Source organism: Strigops habroptila, chromosome 2, assembly GCF_004027225.2.
Source record: "Strigops habroptila isolate Jane chromosome 2, bStrHab1.2.pri, whole genome shotgun sequence".
In the NCBI taxonomy this organism is placed as follows: domain Eukaryota; kingdom Metazoa; phylum Chordata; class Aves; order Psittaciformes; family Psittacidae; genus Strigops; species Strigops habroptila.
The window spans coordinates 40,586,800-40,611,574 of NC_044278.2; the positions used below are offsets into that span (position 1 = coordinate 40,586,800).

General features: G+C 35.4%; 1 protein-coding gene across 1 annotated transcript in view; it reads right to left on the reverse strand.

The window, feature by feature from the left end:
* The window catches only part of IL1RAPL1 (interleukin 1 receptor accessory protein like 1), a 729,930-nt gene that overhangs the window by 630,271 nt on the left and 74,884 nt on the right, over window positions 1-24,775 (reverse strand). Inside the window, exon 2 of the mRNA XM_030476890.1 lies at window positions 21,250-21,355. Within this exon, the coding sequence (XP_030332750.1) occupies window positions 21,250-21,331 (82 nt within the window). The 5' untranslated portion in view covers window positions 21,332-21,355. The remainder of the gene's footprint in view (window positions 1-21,249; window positions 21,356-24,775) is intronic.

Consider the following 24,775-nt stretch of genomic DNA (forward strand, 5'->3'; position numbering starts at 1 on the left):
AAGGCTCCCTTACTTTACTGTTACTTTGGTTTTAGTACAACTCCATACAGTAACAACTTCTGTTGTTTTTAGGAGAGCTTGTAACATTTCAGTTTCATATCTGCTTTATGTGGACTGCGATACATACATCATTTTTTTATAAAACTTCAAGCTTATGCCCAAAACCCATGTTCCAATCTTTCCTTCTTTCTCTTCTTTTCCTTCCCTGCTCTGTTAAGTGCAAAGTCTAACTTGACTGCCACTTTATTTCTAGAAATTACTATAAGTAGATTCTTTAGCTGATGATAACTGACCTCTACCATCTGAGTTCCCATGCCAGGATGAGATCAAAAATAGTAAAGAGGCATTTTCTACCTGGGATATTTGATCTGAGAAGCACTCGAGTACAAAACACTATGTAACAATTTTGTCTCAAAGTATTTTGTAGAACCTGCCTTCATCGGAAGGGTGTTTGCTTAGCAATATAACACTGCATGGTCACAGCTTTGAATTATGGTACATTTATAGAAGTCAAATAGCAGAAAAGAAAATTACTCTTCCCTATGATCATAACATAAATTTAAAACTGAAGCCAAATTTTGTGGGATTGAAAACGATGTGACTATTAATATAACGATTTGTAGAAAAGTCAAACATACCTGCCTGACTGCAGCCCTACCAGTCCTTTTCAACACCAATCGAACAGATTACCCCATTGTGTTATTTCTGATCTACTAACAAAATTCAGACTAGAAGGCACAAATACACACTACGCTGAACAGAAGAAATAAATATGATGCCATGTAACAGAATCTCTCCTAGAATTGTAACGTTACAGGAAATGTTTTATTTAGAAAAAGTTCTCAGTCAGTGTATCAGTGATGTGAAGTAAAAGAAATTTAAAAGGTATATAGCCACGCATGCAGAAAGAAACAAATAGAAAAATCTGTTCTGATGGTCAAATGCAGAATTTCAAAAGTTAAATACACTGACTTCTGACATTTGCCATCTAAAGTAATTTTGCTTTTAAAGCAGTGAGTTGGACTCAGTCCATAGCTGCACTGATTTAAATTTGAATGTGCTGTTTGGCAAACACTGAAGGAAACATAGCCACCTGGACTTATGCAAAGCGTCTGACACTGTCCCACATGGCATCCTTGTCTTTAAACTGAAGAGGCATGGATTTGATGGATGGACCACTTGGTGGATAAGGAATTGGCTGGATGGTTGCACTCAAACAATTGTGGTCAAGGGCTCGATATCCAAGCGGACACCAGTGATGAGTGGCATTCCTTGGGGATCAGTGTTGGGACCAGCGTTGTTTAACATCTTTGTCAGTGACATGGACAGTGGGATTGAGTGCACGCTCAGCAAGTTTACTGATGACACCAAGCTGTGTGGTGCAGTCGACACGCTGGAGGGAAGGGATGACATCTGAAGGGGCCTTGACAGGCTTGAGAGGTTTCTTCCCATGTGAACCTCAGGAAATTCAACAAGGCCAAGTGCAAGGTCCTACACCCAGGTTGGGGCAATCTCAACAGGGTGGGCAGAAAATGGATTCAGAGCAGCCCTGAGGAGAAGGACTTGGGGTGTTGGTCAATGAGAAACTGAACATGAGCCGGCAGTGTGCGCTCGCAGCTCAGTACCCCAACCGTATCCTGAGTTACATCAAAAGAAGCGTGACCAGCAGGTCAGGGGAAATGATTCTCCCCTTTTGCTCTGCTCTCGTGAGACCCTGAGACCTCACCTGAAGTACTGCATTCAGCTCTGAGGCCCTCAACACAAGAGGTACATGGGGCTGTTAGAGTGAGTCCAGAGGAGGGCCACAGAGATGATCAGAGGGCTGGAGCACCTCTCCTATGAAGACAGGCTGAGAGAGCTGGGTTAGTTCAGCCTGAAGAATAGAAGGCTCTGGGGACATCCTATAGCAGCACTGCAATACCTAAAGGAGGACTAGAAGAAAGCTGGAGAGGGGCTTTTTACAAGAGCATGTAGTGACAGGACAAGGGGGGATGCCTTTAAAATGAAAGAAGGTAGATTTAGATTTGATATTAGGATGAAATTCTTTACTGTGAGGGTGGTGAGGCACTGGAACATATTGCCCAGAGAAGTTTTGGATGCCCCATCCCTGGAAATGTTCAAGGCCAGGCTGGATGGGGCTTTGAGTAACCTGGTCTAGTGGGAGGTGTCCCCACCCCTGGCAGAGAGTTTGAACATGGTTTTTAAGGTCCCTTCAACTCGAAGCCAAACCCTTTTATGGTTCTATGATTATGTGTCATTTTTTGACAGGCATTTATAAATGTCAAAACACAATAGAGCTCCTACTGGAGAGAAATGAAAATTGAAGTGCTCAATTGTTAACTGAACAGCACACTTTCTCAAGAGTAATGCAACGCAACATCTCCCCTCATTCTTTGTACAGTCTTTCAAAAACTTAGATCAGGGAGCATTTCCTGGCCAGAGAATTGAAGCTACACATAGGAAGACATGGTAGAGGAAAAACTGGAAATTTTGTGCTAGTAAAATTAGGCCAGCAGCAAATTACTACCCTTATTGCCCACAGCAAAAATGACACAGGAGCTGTGACTCAGATATGTGTCCAGATTTTGATGTCTCTAGGGCATCTCATGAAATAATGCATTTCAACTATTGCATTTATGTGCTCAATAAAGGCAATACTATGCTAGAACCAATTATTAGGAGGAAGTATATCAAAGTTCAGGTTATTTTAAAATATATAGATGATCCCTAAGGGCTAAAATTGATGGGTAATTTGCCGTTTTGCTTCTTCTTCTGAAGTAGAAGAACAAAGTGCCATACATGCAATTCCCTGGAAACCTATTGAGTTTCTGGAAACTGAAAAGATTTGCATCTGTTCTGAACATATTCTAAAGATTTTCGAGAAATTTGATTGTCAAAAGCAGTGATCTTGAAAAGCAACTAGAGGAACTACTTGCTATTCTCAGAGATTGTCAAGTTGAGAAGCTCAATAACAACTCAAAAGTGAAGAGGGAACTTGCCAAAAGAGCTATTATTGGATAGAAAGAAGTGAGTATCCAGAAAGGAGGAAAGAGTATAATTGAGAAGATAAAGAATATTAACATGTATTTAATTAAACCTAAGAAAATATCTTTGTAGACTAAAGATTGAGGGGTTTATGTTCTCTGCTTTTTTATTGATTTGTTTTAAAACACACATTCCCCATGGAAGTGCCCAATTTGGTAAGTTAACATTTTCCTTATAAAATACTTCACGTGGCAAAATATTTGCCACGTTTGACTATATTAAAGTAAACATGTAAGTTACATCTTTTACTTATTCAGGATAAATACTGTTTCCTGGATCTTCCAGCATCTGAAATAAGCTAACGTAGTTGTCTTTAAATATTTGGCTGGTATACACAACCGATTGAAAGATTCCAAATTATTTACAAATTATTTGGAAAACTTCAAACTGTTGCTGCACCTTTGTCTCTCTCTCTGAAGTGGCAGCTTGTTCATTACATAGATCCTTCTCATTGCGAAGCAGACTCATGCCACTGATGCTCTGTGTGGGACTTGCAATTCAATACAAGCAGAGTTTAAAGTGACCCATACAAATTTTGTTTTAAAAAATCATCTTCCCTTCATCTCAGAGTGCTTCACCTCTGCACAATCTCATGCTAGCTGCATTCAGCCAAGACTGAGAGAAGATCAGTAACTTTGAACCCAGTTTGAAATCTCAGCTTTAAATGCAAACAACTCTGCTTTAGGACTGTTTTCTTATCACATTTGTATTTTATTTTAAAGAGTCTTTCCAGATACAGCTCTATAACTGCCTTGGGGACTGAAGAAAAGAGAATGTTACACAAAACAAAATGAATTCAGAGTTCTCTTTTTCATTTTCTTTTTTCTTTTTGTTTTTAAATTGCCTCCTCTCCTACCTCTGGCCAGAACTTTACCTCTTTTTTTCAGTGGAAGCAAGTCAACCTAACTTTAAGACTCTGAGTATAGCTATATATGGATCAATTCAACTACCTGTGATTAGCTTCTGAGCTGACACACTAATCCCTTTGGATGTCAACCTCAGAAGGAAAATAAGACTAAGAAACAAAGCAAACCAGAAAGAATCTGACCACTGTCTCAATGGTCCATCCTTGAACATGATATGCTATAGATACCCATCAGAGTCCTGAAGAAGTCATTAGAGGCTGGAATATCCCATTCACAAAACCCAGAAAGTGTTCTTTTTACCCTTTAAGACAAAGTTTAAATTATAGATTAAAATGTTTTGAGAAGTCAATTGTCACCAAGAAGATTATTTATAAATGTTTTAGTGCTTACCATGAAAAAAATTACCCACTGATCCCATCTGAAACAGACAACATCCCTAACCATGCTGGAACTTCTCTGTCCCTCACCCCTCCCCCAATTTCCACGAGTCCTTATAATTCTAAGCTTTAAGTCAAACATTGGAAAACAGAAGCCTAGGCATGTAGGTAGAGATAATATTTTATTAGAAAAATGAGGCTATTCAGAAAACATCATGTGCAGAAAAATAACATTCAGAAATATTTACTCTCCATATACAGGAGATTCAGGTAATTATAACATTTTTACAATTTTTGTGCCTACTTCCTAATTAAAAGGAGTAACATCTGTTAAGATTTATATCCCATATAAAAAAAAATTGGTTTGGTTTTGTAGATATTAAGGTTAAGGTTTTTCCAAAGGACAAAGTACAACAATGCTTATTACTGCCCTCTTTCAGAAAGTCATATAAGCTAGCTAATGAAAACCAAAGTTTGTTATTCAATAATTAGTGTCATTCATTGTTTCTCTGAGGTATTCTAATACACTAAATATGTATCAATCAACTTAAAAACAGGGTTTTGATATAAAGGTTTTATTGACAGAGCTAGTTACACTTCATGGAATTAAAAATAACATATTTATGCTAGTGATCAAAATAATTATGAAATTTAAAGCATTTCTGAAAATTCTCTAAAATTCTTCCCAATCACACAAAGGTCTTATTTAAGCTATTAACATATTAATCAGAATTTTAATTTATTTAAAAACCCCACACTTCATACAATAAATTTTGAAAGGATTGCAATTAAATTAAATAACTTTATATGTCAACAAAAAAAAAAAATAGAAGGGTCCATCAGGCTTTTATCCACATCAGGACATAATTTACAGCAGTCTTTAACAGAGCAATAAATTGCTTTTAGGAAAAAAAAAAGAAAAAAGCATAAACAAAAGAAAAGCATACATATGGAAACATATTATGCATAAAGTTGAACTAACTAAATATTAAATTATCTCTTTTGGTTTAATCATACAGCTTTTTTTAAGGAAAAAGTTAATTTACTTATTTTTATATTAATTCTTTTTTGGTATTTTACTTCAGATAAGTTTTACCAATCAAGACTGTTATCAGCTAACTAACTTTGTATGTTTTCTTGGGGGTTTTAATTTTTTTTATTTTGGGGTCTCCATCAGGCATAGTTTTTAATTCATGCTTTAGCTCATTCTGAACTATGAGAAAATATTTTGTAATAAGAGAGCCCTAGCAGAAGGCAAGAATCCCAAAGTAATTCTTCAATTGCCCAGAGAATTTGTGCAAGCTCTGTCTCTGGAGGTTTTAAAAGCCTTGTGGACAAAGCAATCTGGACTGATATGAAAGCTGGCCCTGCATTAAACTTGAGACCTCCAAAGTTCTCTTCTGACCTCAATTATCCTACAAAAGAAATCTGAAAAATCAAAAGTATTACTTGACTAAGCCAGCTTCAGCTCATGACAAAAATCTTTGTGCCATCAAAACCAACTAAATTTGAGAAAAATCTTCTATTGTGGTCAAAAAGCACTTCCAATATTATTCTGCTAACAACTGTAGCAGAAAATCCACAGGAAATCCACACCAGTTACATATCTCACATTTAGTTGTAATTCCTCACAGGCATATTTTAATATCATGCTGTTTAAACATCTCCTCATGACAAAAACATAAAGATGCATTGTACAGAACAGTACAATGTATGAAAAAAACACCTCTTCTTTCACTATATAATAAAGTACTTCTATAAACAACTCTTGCAGATGTTTTCAAAATTTAATATATTCCACCTAAAATTAGTATTTTTTTAATATTTCTATACAGTTAGCATTAATACATTTTTTTTCTGAAAAGTTTCTCAAAGAGTATTATAATAATTTCCTCATACACCAGGTTGGTTTTTCTCTTTAACACCATTGTGACTCATATTGAGAAGGTAAATAAAAAGAATAAAAAGAAATGGCGCCAGCAGAAGTACCACATCCAGCTCTGAGGCCCTCCCTTGCTCAAGCAATTCCAGAGGAGACCCATGAAGAGGATCTTCACAGGATAGGGCAGTAGCACATCTCCTGTGAAGGCAGACCGAGAGAACTGGGGCTGAATTGGGCCTGGAGAAGAGAAGGCGCTGGGAACACCTTAATAGCAGCCTTTCAGTGCCTAAAGGGGGCCTACAGGAAATCTGGAGAGAGACTTTTTACAAGGGCATGTAGTGACAGGCCAAGGGGAAATGGCTTTAATATGCAAGGGGGGAGATTTAGTTTAGATATTAGGAAGAGGGTGTGAGGATGGTGAGGCACTGGAACAGGTTGCCCAGAGAAGCTGTGGCTGCCCCATCCCTGGCAGCGTTCAAGGACAGGTTGGATGGGGCTTTGAGCACCCCGGTCTACTGGAAGGTGTCCCTGCCTGTAGCAGGGGGGTTGGACCTAGAAGATCTTTAAGGTCTCTTCCAATCCTAACCAATCTATAATTCTATGATTCTAATTAAAACTAACATTTTTATTACTTTCAATGAAAGCACTGTGCATATGCATAAAACGTGAGCAGTAGCATAAATAGATATATAACTCCTTTCAGTCTGAAATACTAAAAGCTCTAGTTTTCCACTAACCTCATATTTTTGTATTCTGTTTTTCCTTATCTAAAAGTAGGTATAATCACAGTTGCAGTCTTTCAAAATGTTGAAAGTTGTTTTCAAACTTCATTAGAATGAAAATTGGAATGCACTGAATAAAGAACAATGTGTTAACATAAAATTACTAACAAATATTAGAAAGAAATTTTCAGGGTCAGAATGCAGACCTCTTGCTCAGGTTAAGTAACCAACTATAAACAATCCTACTGAAGTGAAATACTTTAAAAATTACCTGATCTTCATAAAGAGATCAGCCTTATTGCAGTAAAACCAGTCCTAAGTAAAGAGGTTAATGGTAATTAAGCGAGTCTGCATCTACTAAAATGAAAAGCTAAGTAATCAAAGATATGCAAAAAAATGGTAATGGATAATCTACTGTTCCGTCTGCAAAAAACAATACAAAAAGGTCATCAATGACTGAAAAGAATATTTATCTCTGTGAACTCTCTCACAATATTTGCTGTTTGTATACCTTATCTTTTTGTCCTAAATCTTGCTGTGTGAATTTTTGTTACTTAGAATCATAGAATCATAGAATAGTAAGGGTTGGAAAGGACATTAAGATCGTCTAGTTCCAACCCCCTGCCATGGGCAGGGACACCCTGCACTAAACCACGTGGTCCAAGGCTCTGTCCAACCTGGCCTTGAACACCGCCAGGGATGGAGCATCCACAACCTTCCTGGGCAACCCATTCCAGTGCTTCACCACCCTCACTGTAAAGAACTTCTTCCTTATATCTAATCTAAACTTCCCCTGTTTAAGTTTGAAGCCATTACCCCTTGTCCTACCACTACAGTCCCTAAGGAAGAGTCCCTCCCCAGCATCCTTATAGACCCCCTTCAGATACTGGAAGGCTGCTATGAGGTCTCCACTCAGCCTTCTCTTCTCCAGGCTGAACAGCCCCAACTCTCTCAGCCTGTCTTCATACGGGAGGTGCTCCAGCTCTCTTATCATCCTCGTGGCCCTCCTTTGGACTCGCTCCAACAGCTCCATGTCCTTTTTATGTTGAGGACACCAGAACTGTAGGCAGTACTCCAAGTGAGGTCACTTGTGACTCTAGGTTCAAGACTGAAAGCTACACAGTATGTATAATTTATCAATAGGTATGAGATGACTGTTTTCCAATGTATTTTGAAGGGAAGATGCATCTTAATGTGGAACTAACCATCACATGTACAAAATATATTTAAAAAAAAAAAAAAAGGCAACATTACACAAGAACCGGCCATTCCATTATTTCAGTGAAGTTATAAAATTACAAACTTCAGATTAAACAGTAGCTAAAATTAAATAATTTGTGGTAGATTAAGTATTTTCTCCATTTGTCCTTATTCAAACAGAAATTATCTTATCAACTCCATATATGTTTATTTTTCATATACACAGGCAACTTTAATCATTCACGTTTAGATTAGGTTATTATCCTCCTGTAAGTCAGAGACTCATTCAGCAGGTATTACATTTTCATCCCAAAATGAGCAAAATATACAACACTGTATTACTTATACCAAAACTAATAATAAAAAATAAATCCAAATCAAAAAATAATCCACGAATACACAATAAAGCCTAGCAAGAAAGAAAGAGGTCTTCATGAAGGGGAAGGGGGGGGGGAAGAGCAAAAAGTTCACCTTTTTCTTTGACTGAAGTAAATGTAAACAGAAATTACTTTCACATGTGGCTTTTCTTTGAGAATTCATCACAGCAGAGAAGGACTGTGAGCAAAGCATACAGAACATTATGCTGCTCTCTAGATTGTGACGGAACTTGATGCCTGACCTTTCCCATAAGAAAGACAAGATTTAAAGCCTTCATACTACATTTAGCCTAGAAATTAAGATCAGGCAAATGGGAGAGAAAATAAAGAGCTATTTTTAATGAACATATTAATGAAATCAGCCTAAAACATAAATGAAATTCGATTTTTTTAATAATTTCATGTAGAAAAAGGAAGGAACTACAAGGTTTTCAGAGTGCAGCAGAGTAGCTTTGATATAAGCAAACAATTAGAGAATTCGATACTTTTAAAATTACACAGCAGTGTGTCACAGTAATTCACTTGCAGGAGTTCCTATATATTACTAACAATTGCAACTGCCTCTATCAGAAAACTAGATTCCTGTGATTTTCAGTTTAAATAAAACTGAAGTTCTGCTTGACAGAATTCAGAACTTGGACATAAAATTCTCCACAGCAATGTTTTTGAAGATGGTTGTTTCACTGTCTACAGTTATGTAGGAAATTATGTGCAGGAGACAGAGGCCCCTTTCTCTCCATTTATCACAACTGTCAATACCTTGAAGTTGATGAATACATCTTTGCACAGAAAACCAGCTTTTAAAGCCTTTTCTAGAGTTTCTCAGCCCAGGAACATCTAACAATTTCCTGTTCAGTCATGGGCAACTACCATACCTTCTTACGTCTTTCACATTGTGTATCTATAACTGAAGGAAGCAAATGGGAAAGTCTTCCAGTACCATGGAATGTGCATTTCTTCCTCATCTTCAACATCTTCTTGTTCAAGCACAGCTTGAAATGAATGACCGAGTCTCCCCACTGAGTACAACAGTATTTCTAGGTATGAGTTATCATGAATCCTTAAGCGTAGCATGTACTCTAGATTTGGTATCACCAGCACCATCTTAACATAGCTGCCTTCAATACCAAACACATACAAAACATGTCAGCTTGGTACATGTATGAGAATAGCATGACCTACTTTGAAATGCAGGTTTACTACACGTGCATTACTGAAGAGTGACAAAGTGAAACAAAATCACGAATGAAGCTGTCTACCTAGTTAAATATGAATTTCAGTTCTTTAAAATTTGCCCCAAATTACAGATAGCATGATACTCATCAGACAATAGCAAGGCCAGCTGCTTTTTAGGGGAATCTTATTGTGAGGCAGAGCTAACAGCTTCTATAGGCACTGTAAAAGTGTAATCGCATTGGAATTCAATCACTGCATTACCTCCTAATAATTATCCTCTGCTTCTTACAGCAGATTAAGTTGATAGGGTTTTTTTGTGGGGGCAATGACCTCTTGCATTTTGATGTACTCTTGTAGTAAACTCTTACAGTGTTAAATTTTTATGTTGCTAAATGACATCCTGTCCAAACTATTTTTTGTTAAATCATCTCATTATTTTTATGCCATTGCACAGACCTCTGATAATTTAAGTAGAAGCTGTAAAAAAAAAAAAGAAAGTGCAAATAATAGTAACAGTTGGCAGCTATTTCAAGGGAATCAATAAAATTTGTTAACAGACCAAACTACAGACATCATGGATTTGTTTTCTTTGAAAATTTGAGAAAAAAAAGTATCAGATGTTTACCTTATCTCAAATCTGTATATGAGTTATTTTTAAGTGTTTTATGGAATAAATTTCAAATATATACAGAAAAATTATTACAACTAAAAAATATAAGCCATCCTATTCCATCATTCCTCATAACCAGAACCAATTTGTTCCTCCACTCCTTGACAACTACTTTTCGCAATAAAAGTGCATTTTCTGACAAACATGGTTTGCTATGATTTCTTCCCAGACTTTCTGTCTGTTTTAAGCTTCCTACTTCATCCTTAACAGTCTCATTTTGCTAAAACTTTACAGCAAGTAGTATACTATAAAATGAATGCATACCTGTTTGTACATTTATACTCGCTTGCAATTCTCCTGAATAATTATTTCAAAAAATGTTTATTACCCAACTAGAATGTTCTGTCACTGACCCTTATTCAATTTCCTAGAAAAATACAAAGCTTAAAACTTGATTTTGTCTCTCAAATTATAAAAATATAAACTATATTTAAAACACTGTCAATGGCACAAACAAACTTACAATATGAAAAAGTGATTTTGTTGCTAGGTGCTTAAAGTGGCCTGGCAGAGTCAGCAGAATAAAAGCAGGGCATTTGCTCATCTCGAGGACACCTCTCATGAAATCATGAGGTATGCAGTGGTCACTCCTAGAAAAGGCAGCTTGGTTCCTTGCCATACTTGGCTCAACTTGTTTGTTTTTGATTAGAAAGGGCTCAGAATTTGACAATATTGCTCCATTTTTTCCCTCCCCCTTAGCTGTGCTGCACCCAGGCAATCACTTATGCAACAGCTTAACAGCTTCTCTATAGGCTCCATGATCCCTGGGAAGGAATTAATCCTTCCCTCATGGCACAGGTACTTTTTCATTGTTTCTTGCCCATCTCTCTATTTTTGCCTTCAGGATTCACTCTGGGTTATGTGGCCAATGACATTCAGCAGAAAATTTATGAGATTCAGACAAGCCAACCTTGCACTTTAAAGAAAAACTCGTATTAACAACAGCTTTGCTTCAAGCTGCGCTCTTCTTATGTGGACAACCCGTGTATGTTACTGGTTTTCTTGGAAGTTGTTGGCTTTATGGCCTGCTCTTTTAACTTTTAATATCCCAAGTCACTGTCTTTGTTCTACCTACTATGACAAACCTCATTAAAAAAAAGGATCATAGTGAATTATACAAAATAAATAATCTTGTTGTGAAAGAAACTGAACATCCTGAACAGGTGCTAAGTAATTTTAACTGACGCTGCTTGCAGGTAGGTCATGTTTTACAACCTGACATGACAATAGTTCCAGGTGTTTCCTTGGTATATTGCTCCGCATTAGAGCAATTTAGAGCTACCATCCTAAACATGCCACAATTTCCACTGGGAAATGAGGCAACTCACAATTAAAGAGATGTTTAGGAAAGTTGTAATCTGGAAAAATTGAGCGTCACAGACTACAGCATGAACATATAGCTTCTAAAAGGTCTGCCTAAACACCTTAAAAATATTCTTTAAAAACCAGTCCTGAAGTCACTTAATTCAACTGCTTGCAGTCCTGAGCAACCTGCTGTAGCTGACACTGCTTGAACCAGGGATGTCGTACTATATCATCTTAAGAGGTCCCTTCCGACTTAAGTGGTTCTGTAATTAAAATTGGAATTATCAATTGGAACTATTTTAATTGGAATTATCAATTGGAACTATTTTAATTGGAATTAAAATTGATTTAAAAAAAAAAAAAAATGCTCTTTTTTGCCACGGATGCAAAAAAGCCATTTTTGGAAGTGTGCTACTCCAAATGAATTTGCAGATTGCTTGAACACAATTATCTGCTTTGCAACTGTACACCTGACAGTTTCCTGAAATGAGTTAAGTGTTCAGAACAAGATGATAAAATTATGGAGCACTCACCTTTCAACTAACATAACTGTGCCAAAATTTACCATTATAGCAATCTGATCATTTTCCTTATAATTGCAAAAAGCTTTTGAAAAACAGATAAAATATATATCTTAAAGTAATGATGGGCAATGTGCATTTTGCATTTGAAATAAAGACCATAACAGCAAAACTAAGTCTGAGCAAGAACGGCTGAAGATTTCAGCACTGCAATCTAAAAGTACGACCTTCTCTTTTCATGCTAAATTGCTTCCCATATATCTGTGTGTGCAGTACTGAGAGCACTTTCTCCCTTCATCTTTCAGAAAGACCAAGTCAGTAAGCATTTTAATCTAGGACAAACTGCACAGATTTTTATTTGCTTTAGGTGTAACAACAAAATATACTCTAATGGGCAAAACTTCTGATCACAGCCCTTATTTCTATGTTTTAATAATATTTCACAACTGAGTACACTTAAATAAAAAAGACAAATCTATCAGATGGCCATTACTTGTCCTTGAGGCTATTTCATCTCCTTATTCTCCACAGTCATTATTCTACATAAAATTGACAGCATAATATTCAAATAAATAAATCTTCTGCAACAGCTATTTCTGATCAAAGGTCACTTGTTCTTTTACATCTTCTAGGCCATTTGCCAACAGATGCCAATCAGTGAAACAACTGCTAATCATTCCCCAGGGAAAATAGGGTCTGTGGAAGCAGAGAGTCATTCTGAACCTCTACTAAAACCCAATGACCAAACTATGTAAGAATATCTATTACTGTCCTTTTGGCTTTAGATTTTGCTTTGTCTCCTTTACTATCATTAGTCATTTCTTAATATGTATTACACACCATAAAACATTGACCCTTTACTAATGCACAGTCTTTTCACATACTGTGGTGTCATTCACCATCTCACAGCACTGAAAAGTATCTGTATGGATCCTAGCAACAACAAAAGGTCATATAACTATCTTTAAAATGCCAGCTGTTCTGTTCATAAAATGCTCACAGGACAAGTAACAGTTACTGCTTTCACAGTGTCTCCAAAAAGTAATGTGTCACACAGGATTTATGCTTGTGATTCAATCGTTCCTTATTGCCCAAATCCTCTAGCAGCACACAGTTGTTTTTCTTTCTTTATAATACAACCCCCACCGCTCCTATAGTAAACAATCCACATCACTGGTGCTTATCTGACTTACTGAAGAGTGTCCTGAGTGTGAAAAAAAATAGAGGCCATTGTAACTGGACCATCCCAGTGGTCACACATCTGTTCAAGCTCACTAACAAAATTAGTGTTCTGTACAGTAAGATTATTATTCAGGGTTTTTTCAAATGGAAACTATACATTGAAAATTACTCCACAGCAATGCAACACATGGAACATTCTGTAGCTAAAGAAGCATGCAGTATTGTAAAGGATTACTCTTTTAAAGAAAAATACATGCTTCCCACATACAGTTGGCATAAACAACAACAACAACAACAACAAAAACCAGGTTCAAAACAATAAACTAATTTCCTGAATATGCACAATGTTACTAAATAAGTTAATTTTTAATTCCTATTTTCTTCCAATATTCTTTGATTCACAAAAAGCACATCATGTCTTTTCTCCTAACAATAATCAGGTAGTTTTTTTTCCTTCATAAACTAAGAAAGAAGCTGAGGTTCATATCAAAACTGGCATAAATGGTTTTGTCAGAATTGGACGCCGGATGGGGATATGGATACTTTTGCTGTCTAAATAAGGTGCTCGAGGACACTAATTGCTTTTTTAACATCCACGTATAAATAGCAAGTAGTAAAACTTCTTTTCTGTGGCCTATATTTAATTCCAGGAGGCCTCATGGTTGTGTCAGATACATCGCGAAAGTTCAGGACAGACAGTGAAAGCATTGAAGGATGCAGAGCATTTACACGGTCTTCACAACTCTAGATCCTCTAGCCTCCCTTCCAGCACGCATAAGCATTCATTCATCTCAGCTGACCCTATTACTATATATTCAAGGGTATTGTTAATTTTCTATCTTTAAAAGGAATGTGCAAGTAAGAAAGCAAATAACACCCTCCCCCACTGATACACACTATACAAGGTTTATACCTCGTAAAATAATTAGGCAAAATCCAAGAAAGTTAATTCATTCTTCAACTATTTTGTTTATGCCAACTGTATATGGGAAGCATGTATTTTTATTAAAAATAAAAGTTACTGATTTCTACTACACAAAAAATAAGGAGGAACAACCATCTTTACATCAGACCAAAAAAAGATGCAAAAAGTAAATTAAAATATCTTTTATTCTTAAGATAAAAAGCAGAATAATATTAGTGCTAACAAAATCAATATGGAAAATATTATTAGATCAGGACATAAGAAAGTTCCCTGAGAATGAAGCATAGGAATTTCTGTTTATCTCCATTGTGGTTTTAACTGTAAAGTTTTCCCCTCATCTTTCTCTCTCTTCTCCCTAAAACCAAAAATGTTTCACAGAGTTTTCCCAATTCAGCTCCACAGCTACAACCACAACCAAGGCTGCACATTCATATGCCAATTCAAAATGATTTTTTTCTGAACAATCCTCATATGAAATAAGGTTAACTTCTTAATCAGGTCATGATGAAAAATATCCCTCCCCCGCCCCAGCGCAATAAGAAAGTTGTATATGTTTTTGCTGACGACTGTCTGATTTTTTGTTTCTTGTCACCAAAGAGAAACAGGAAAAGGTTTTCATAGTAATAACAATAGTCTTAATTGTTCCAACTCAAAAAATCCTTGCTCACAGAAGTTAATCTTGTACATCAGACATCATAGACAGACTCTAAATATTTCAGGTTCTGTGTAATCACCCAACAAGCCGCAAGTCTCATCAATTAATAATGGAAAACTAACATTCTGTAACAGAGTGAAAACAACAGTTAGGGGCCATTAATATCAATTGATACAAACTCCTATGGCTTGCAAGAAACATATCCTTTAATTGCTGTAAATGCTTTGCTCCAAGCCCAGTGTACCTGGAGTACTGTACATGAGAGTGTTCTGCCTATAAACTGTATAAGAAGAAGAACAAAAGATAGATAAATTATTTTTGAGCCATCTGATTACTATTCAGTGCATATCAGATCCAATATGACATTCATCAACTAATTACCTTTTGACAAGACTCCAAAAAGAAAATACTTAGGTAGTCAAGACACAGGCAGAGTGAGAAAGAGAATGGCAAAATGGCTCCACTGAAGGAAAGACTCTAAGAAGAATAGCATGGTTTATGTAATACTACACACTTAGGACACCAAGTCTCACCGAGAAGGGTTATTAAAAACAAATACATAAACCTACAAAATCTCAAATACCGGGTACCAGATCTCTGCTGAGCCTCAGCGCTTAATTGTGTGCAATTTCTCAAAGTGTTTTTGTCATGTCTGCTAGATTCTAGATATATATACTAAATTATTTTCTGTAAAATAGTGACAATTCAATTATAAGGTACAAAAGATTAAACTAAACTCAAAAATTCTTCCTACCTGAAAAGAGTTCTCAAACAGTCTTGACTTTTGTAGATATATTCCTTACATATAGCACAGGCAAGTAATTTCTATTCCATGGATTTTATTATTTTTTCTGTTTTCTTTATCAATACATTAATGAGTTCTCATTACGATGTTTGTCATAAGGTGTAAAATCTTGGCTTTATTGATGTTAATGCCTACATTGCACCAATCGTGTTTCTTTTGCAGTTAAAATAAATGGGTTTGAGCAACTGTCTTACTTGTGCAGAGATATCCTTTATACACCTGGTATTATTTTCTAAAATATACTTATCCTTACATGAGAAACGATTAGCAAAAAATTAATAGAGGACCATAATTTAGAAAAATGTCTGCTTATAGTTCTTAACAAGTATGGAATTTGTCAAATAAAATAACTACATGAGAATTTAGTATATATTTCTAGTCTGTCCCTCAGAATTCTAATAGTTTTAGAATCAAACAAAAGAATTATTTTTACCTAGTTAAAAGTCGTATTTTGCTCTTACAAAACAAACTAAAACTCAGAAATACCAATGTCACAATGTCAAAGCTTTTTCTTTTTTTCACCATGTGGATCTTCCATACAAGTGCAACAACTAGAACCACCCATATTCAGTTGTAACAGCTAAGGCACAGAATTACTAGACTTAAAAAGAGAAGTAATCTTCTGCTACATGACAAAATATGTCTATAGACTTTAATCTCATCATAATGATGTGAAGGATCTCATACATATCCTAATAAACCATCACTGGGAAGATTGTTCTTCCAGTTAAATTATTCAATCATATAATACATTGGATCTAAAAAAGAAGATTTCCATTCACAATAGCAGAACTGAACACAGAAAATCAATTAATTTGTAATGCATAATAATGCGTAGAAAAAACAGAAAACTACAGACAGTAATAACAACTCTCACCTTTTTTGATACAAGGCAACACCAGATTGCTATTAGGCAATGTGAGTGTATAAAATGCCACTACGCTAATATTGTCTGATTATACTGATATAATATGATATCATTCCTATGTAATATTTTTTTTTACATACTTTTCTCCCCATTCTCCCTTTATCAGATTTGGTTTTAAACACAAAAAAACCCACAAACACAAAAAAAACCCCTTTATTTCCTTTGTCTATTGAGCATGCTTGGAAAAAACCACCAGGTGGCAATGAAGTGTTCAAGTATTTTATTCACCATACATGTTACAGGGAAAAAAATCTGTACGGATCAGCATGAGGCTCTCTTTCCTAACCTACTTCCTCTTTGATAAATATTAAATAATTCATAAGCAAAAACTCTATTCACTGCAAGTAAGTGATCAAATACCACTCAACCTGAAAAGAATAGCTTTTAAGAAACCTAAGTTTCTAAGGATGTAAAACCATATAGCTAAAAAAAAGAAAAAAAAAAATCTACACTTTATTTAGAACTATGAAACAGGATTTCAGGAAAAATCACTGAAAGGAAAACATTTAGAAATGCACTACCATGAAGTTCTCAAAATACTGTCAAGGACTGAACTGATCAACAATTACTTGATAAATAGTCAGTAGACTGCACAAACAATACATCTACATATTTTTACACATTTTGCAAATTTACCTGAAGTTTGGCATCATGCTAAGAACCAGGCATTATTTCCTACACTTATGAGGTTTAAGCCAATTGCAGTAAAGCCATGTGCTGAATGAATCAAAGTATGAATGCTTTAAGTGTTTATTCTTCCTTTGCATCAAGCAGGACATAGTGATCAAAGAGAGGAATTGTTTCATGAAGCAAGACGCTTTCAGATACTTCAAAAAGCCAAGAAGTAATGCTAGAATCAGCTTCCCATTCAGTAGATTATATCTGATATCCACTATGTGCTTAATTAAAGTTCATCTTTGCGGTTACTGTTGCAGGCTTTGAAGCCTCTGCAGAAGTTCATGAGGACTTCACTGAATACCTAAAATGTCCAACTAACAAACATTACACCTACTCTGAAGTCAGTGGTTGGAATAGCAAAGCTTAAGGCAGAGGATCTTTTCTTTCTTTTTTGAGAAGAAAGAAACTATAACTTTTAGAGTTGTACTTTCAACCACAATTGACAGGAAAAGTTTAGGTGTGAGGAAGTCCAATTTAGTTTTTTCATATGTGGATATTGGAAGAAGTTCCTTAAATCATTTGTTTATCAATGGAATTGTTACTGGAACTGCTTATCCAACCATCCTTACGTAACACACAGTTATTACATGCTCTAAATGTAAAATAAATCCACTGTATGTTAACGAGTAATTTGAAACTGTTCATTGTATTACAGAAATTATTTAAAATATTAACTGGAAAAAAAAAAAGATGTATCTTCTGTCAGATAGAAGCATAATCATGCATACAAGATAAAGTGTTAAACAGGTACATCACACAGTTATGAGCAAGCAAATTTAATGCATGTTTTCCTGCTAATGTAATAAATATTTGATTAATACTCTTCACTTTATGCCCTGTATTGTTATATTTAACTGATGAATAGCACACGGTGGTAGAAAGATTCAAGGCCTGCCCTTAATATTATTTAAGTGCCTCGCATAATGACAGCTCTCATGATCAGAGATTTAATGTAATGCCGCACAACCTAAGCTATCTCTTGCAATGTTTTTTTAACCTGCTTTTCAATCAACACAAAAAAAAAAGACAAGAATACTAGATTGATACTGTTTACACATACAGCTATTTATTTGATATAACTTCAGTCCTGAAAGCCAAGACAGTCAGAGCTGTTATCCATTTTTAGAAATAAAAACAGGAACTCACAGCCTACAAAGTATTCCACATAACTTTATGAAGGTAGGTTTTCATGTTCTTGACAGATCAGAGAAGTGGTTGGAAATGTATTTCTACCAGATGAAGAAACTCTTATTAATCGCTTTCTTTTAGCACAGTTGATAAAAAAACTTATAAGAGAACTGAAGTACTCTACCAGGAAAAATCCGACTGACAGTATACAAAATACGTATTTCCAAGGATAGAACTCTTTCTACCATAAAATACCAAAGTTAAATACATAAAGAACACAAGACCTGTGCTTTCAGGTCTGGTACTTAGAAACAAATTCAACAAAAGTCATTAGAAGGCATAAGTCACAATTAAGATAACTACTTAGCATATTAATGCAACAACTTCTTTTAATAATTCCTTTTAACAGAGAAGGAAGCACACAAAATCAACACATCTCTAAAAGGTTGATACTACTACTCCCTATTTAGAATTATATATTCTCATAAGTATAAAAATATGCCATCATCTTTATTTTGTTATTAATTGTACTTTAATGCTGACATTTCAAGGACAAAGTGAACTCACAAGTAGAACTGACTAAAGAGACTTAAACTATGTCGTCACCATCCTCTGCCTCTGGTCAACATGTTAACATAAAACGAGAGTTCTGTTTTTCAAGTTGATTTTTCTTTCCTGCTTCCAATTATATGCTGCATCAGGTGTAGGAAACCATTTCTATTTTCAGAGCACAGACAAGTGCATCTTATTTTCTAAAACTTCTGTTAAATTTCTTTGTAAAAACACTTCGGGATTGCAGAATAGTCCTCATGAGCATCCAAAGGAGGGAAAAAAAATAAATCAAACCAAACCAAACCAAAGGACAATAATAACAATAAAAAAAAACCAAACCAAGCAGTATCACACGTTATTATACTTCACCTACTTCTGTGCAAGTTCTCCAAGTCTAAAGTCACTAAACAACATGACCAAAGGCATCAGGATCTGAGATTTCAGTAAATCAGAGATTTTTCCTTTGCACTTACATTATGATAATCAACCCTCTTGGTGATACAGCTAATTGAAACTATATACAGGATAAGCAGATCTCACGTGGAAACATGTTACATTTTACTGTAGTAACGCATGATCCAAAGATTTCCATTACAGTTTTTCCTTTTTATTACAGCATCAGGATGAGAATATATTCTGTACATCTTAAAAAGTATTGTATGCTCTTTCTTTTGCTGTTATTATAGCAACTAAATTACTTTACCAAACAAAAATTAAAATGTGTATTTACTGCTTTTCCTTGCATTGGTTAATCAGAGGAAGACGATACAGACAAAAATGATGAAATAAAATGCAAAAACAACCCAAGTTCTTATTATTGTCACATTCAAGTAAAGGTATCTGATGACTGGCTATTTTTTCAGTTCCTTAAAAATGGACATCATTGTAAAACTTAAAGATGATCAATAATGCTCATACTAAATTTGGATCATGGGGTCTCAACTTAAATTTATAAATATTAAATATTAATCAAACAGAACCACCTCACCCAGATACATTCAAAGGATATCTGTGATACCTGTCTAGGCTTCAACATTATATTACAAACACCTTTTGATGATATCATGATATGGTGATCACCAACTCCTTCGCCCGCATGCACTCTGTAAATTCCAGTTTTCTTGAGTTTAAATATATTTTAATCTCAAACCTTAGTTGAGGAATACCTTACTTTATAGTGGTACTTATTTGCCTTCCCTCCATCTACATTTCCAGTCGCTACAGTATTAGATATACAATCAATTTTATAATATTATTACAAATATAATCCATTGAAAATACAAGATATGATTTAAGCTGTTGCCCAAAGTGTATGAAGACCTACATCCTCCCTAAGCATCAGTTTACAACAACCAATACCATCTGGAAACAGGTTTAAAAAAATACAAAAAGAAATCAGAGCCAGACTTCTGGAACAGTACAACAAAAACTACCCAAACCATTCCATTACCAAACGGACAACTACTAATAACAACAAACCTAATTAACTAATTACAACAACATGGGATTAAGACTTCCATTAAGGATTTAGTGTCCTTTAGTGCCATAGAGCAAGACAATTTGGAGCAGTAGTATCCTGCATTTTTTTTTTCATAATCCGGTGAAAAGTGAAGGAATGAAAAATCAGAATTTCACGGTGACAGGCAAAAAACGAATCCAAAACTACCCAAGTGTCTCAATATTGGTGTTCTCTTTATTTACATATGAAGATAATTAATCTATAGTAACAGTATGAAAGATGTTTGGTAAACATGTCACCCTCTGCTTGATTTCTGAAAAACTGCCTCTTTGCTGAATTAAACTCTTCAACCATGTGTCAAGTAGCGTTTCGAAAACACATTTTGTTGCTCACTTTTCGTGGTTATTAAATTTAACATGCTCAATCTATTTGTTGTATTACAAAAATCAGTAGCCTAAACCAAAACTGTATGATCTTAATTTCCAAAAGATTCTTCACAGTAAAGTATATAGTCAAACAGATAAATCTAGTAGCTCACACTAACAACACTGACTGCAGCAAAATCTTTTAAGTAAGTTAAATAGTTCTGGGAATAACTTTCCTTCAGTAGATGAATGATTCCATTGATAGTCTGAAAAGATATAGAAGCTACTGAATTTTTTGCTAGAGAGTTTGACATCCTCTTAATTTTGTTTCAAATCACCATAACATCTCAGTATATATCTGTACTTCTTCATATATATTAAGCACTTTGTTCCAAACTACATAGTAACCACAGAGATAGAGATTTACTTACCTGATCCCCTTTTGGTCACAACCTTCAAGCTCTGAGTTATGGTAGCATACAAGAGAATCAAGTTGGGAATAGAAGCTTTCATCTTCTGTCTTTCCGTGGCTGCTTCCTAGAATACCAAAAAGAAGAAAGAAACACTGATTTTATATTGGTGCTGAAACAACCTTGAAGTAACTAACGATAATACTAACATTGTGAAAATGTTGAATACAGTGTTTGTGAGCAATTTAATGCACAAAAAAGTACCTACTGTTTCTGAAAAAATGTAAACTAAAATCACCATAAAACAACCATATACACACACTACATTTAACGCTGGCATTTAAGTTCCAGTTTTATCTACACATCGAAAATTCAGTGGGTCCTGTTAAAACTTTCTAACAGATCTCCTGAATGAAACAATTTTAATCAATTTATTCTATGAAAAAAGTGTGATCTTTCCACTAAGCCTGCAAAATAACGTCTAGCTCATTCTTTTTATCATATAATCTATTCACCCACTCCAACAAGAAGATAATGCCCTTATTAATTAGTTTTGCTTCCATTTATTAATTCCACAGATTGAGCATAAGAATTGCAATGAAATGAACAATTTATTAGAAACAAATCTGGTCATCTTCTTAGGAACAGTGAAATGGGAAACGTAAGAGCGCACCAGAGGAAGCAGCAGACACTCCTGTAGATATAGCAGAGACTTCCTTTTAGATGAGTTGAAATCCCATGAGCAAGTTCAAGCTAACACCAAATCAGAAGCGGATGATATAAGGATGGAAGAGAGGTGGATCACAGGACGTGGCTCATCCTTCACCTCTAAGATGTTATAATGGATGGGAACCTAGCTGAGATTTGATTTCCACTAATGACTGGGAGACGTAACAAAGTATGGTTTTTGTCACAGTGTATTCGGCAGAGTATACATGTTTATGTTCCTCATAACTGTTTGTCAGAAAGAGGCAAGGAAACACAGGTGTGCAGCTGTTCTATGACCTTCACACTTGACCGCACTGGGGCGCCTGGCCAATGCTCTCAGTGTGAACAACAGTGAGATCATGAGACACTGCATGGCCCCACGAGTAAACAATTACAGATCTGGCATAAAGCTGGTTGTTTTTCTAAGGGTATAAAAATGGGACCCTCTTGTAGCCAAAACCAAAGCCTCACCTATGGGTGAATGCCCCACACAGGAATTTTCCCAGTTACCTGAGACTTCTAGCATCGGCTTTAACAGGGCTTAACAGCTTGAAGTACGGGCCTGGATGATGATTTGGAGGTAACTGATGATGTATTTCTTCTTAATCACTATTCTCTCTATGCCGTAATGATTTGATGCTATACATAAATATATCTGTGCTACATATATATATATATCTGATTTGCTTTATTGTGCTTATGTACTCTCTCTATATATATACATATATACCTGATTCGCATTAGTGTGCTTGTTTGCTTTAGTGTGCTTATTCGCTTTAGTATGCTTGTTTAATAAACTGTGCATATTATACGGCTAGTGTGTGGTTGGTTTGTTGAGTACCCTGCCTTTTAGCAGAACAGATGTGAATAAAAGTTTTGCATTTCTATTACTTTTGTCCTCTGAGGATCAGGTGGTATGAGCAGCTGGTTAAAGCAGGGAATAAACATTCTGTTAATTCCCCATATAACTAGAAGGGTGTCATCTCATCATGATGATTATAAGCTTTGCTCTGGAATGGTTGATAGGACCAACATCTCACATTTCAGTATGTTAAAAGGGGAAAAGGAGGCCAAATCTTCTGTCTAGTCAAGCTAGACAACAGAGGCTATCTATGCTATCTATATTCATTATAGTATTTTATGCAAAAATATTCTTATCTAATGGGGGAAAAAAGGGTCTGTGATCAATGGTTCTTTAATATTATAAATAAAGACTCAGATGAAACTAATGTGGTTTTGATATTGACCTCTGTTAATCACAGCACCATACAGCAACAAAAAATTCTCAAAAGGAACCACATGGTACAGGCTTTGATTTCAAAAGAGACCATGAATCTTTTGCACTTTCACTGACAGTCATGTTACTGAGTACCCAAGACTTTTTTTTTTTTAAAGCAGTAGCTTAAAATACCTTCATCTTAGAAGAGAACAGGTTAGAAATAAGAAATACTGGGGGTGTAAAAGAGCACATTATGGGAAGAATTACTTAAACAATGAGGACTTCGTACAGAACCCATCTTACAGCTTTATGTTTCAAGACATTTGAGAATTAAGTGCAAACCTACTGCATTATGACTTTGTTGAAGATGAGAGAGTGAGAAAATACAGTTTGACAACAACAGTTTGTGGTATCATTTCTTATAACAATATTTATACTCACAGAGAAACATACAAGCATGATTATGTTCGCTTATTTGTTGGCTGTAAACAAACTAGCATTTCAGTATCACAGATGAAGGACTATCATTTACCTTCATGTGCAACTTCAGAAAAGCTATGCAATAAATTGCCTATCAATGCAGAAATTAAAATACGAAATATGGGATTACTGTGAGTTAAATCAGGTGCACGCTAACGCTTTTAGTTAAGTTTAAAATTTAACTAAGAAGTACCATGATCACTGGCAATTATAAATAATACAAATCCTTGGAATTTTAGAAACTAGAAATGAAGGTTAATTTTCCAGGGGCACAGTGAGGAGATATTACTGTTATACCACATTTTACTGCAGACCTAAGTCAGACTTCCTGAAGTCAAAATCTTATTTCTCAGTCACTGCACTAACTGATGCTGCAGGAAATCCTGAAGCTGGTATCTTCAGCCTTCAGGGTACTAGCAAGAATCAGCTCCTTGCTCTGTGTGAGCCTAATAAATACTGTCCAAAGAACCACAGGATCTCACTATGCAATTACAAATTCACTAAATAGGTTCTTACTGTGAAAGTAGATCCGCACACATCCTTTTTGACCATATATCAAAAGATATTGCCAATTACTGTGATAGAAATGAAAATTCACATATAAATACATACATATGCATATATGTATATATATGTGTATTCATATGTATTTATACATCTTTTTCTGTGAAACCATGCAGCAGCTATAAAGCTTGAAGGTACGAAAGAAAACCTCAGTAAATACAAAAATATCAATAAGAAACAGTTCAGTCAATTCAATTCTTCTTCTGGTCCATGCATATATCACTCATTTAAATTGTCAACAAGGAGAAACATTTATTACAATGGTATAGTATGGATTGCATACCACTATGGAAGCCATTCTCATGTACATTTATTCTCAGAGATTCAGCTCTAGCTTAAAGGCATAAGCAAAACTGGCTGTTGCCTACATTGCTTGTGGTAAATCCCTAGAAAGTAAAGTCTGCTACTGTCTCTGAGATACAAGAAAACACTTACTGCTGAAGTGGATAAAAAAGGGAGGGGTGGCTCCCAGCAGCAGATATTGCCTCCTTGCAGCAATATAAGAAACAAATCAGATCTTACATAGGCTCTTCCCAGAGCTTTTCAACCCTTCTCTTCTGTTTCCATTCCCTTTTC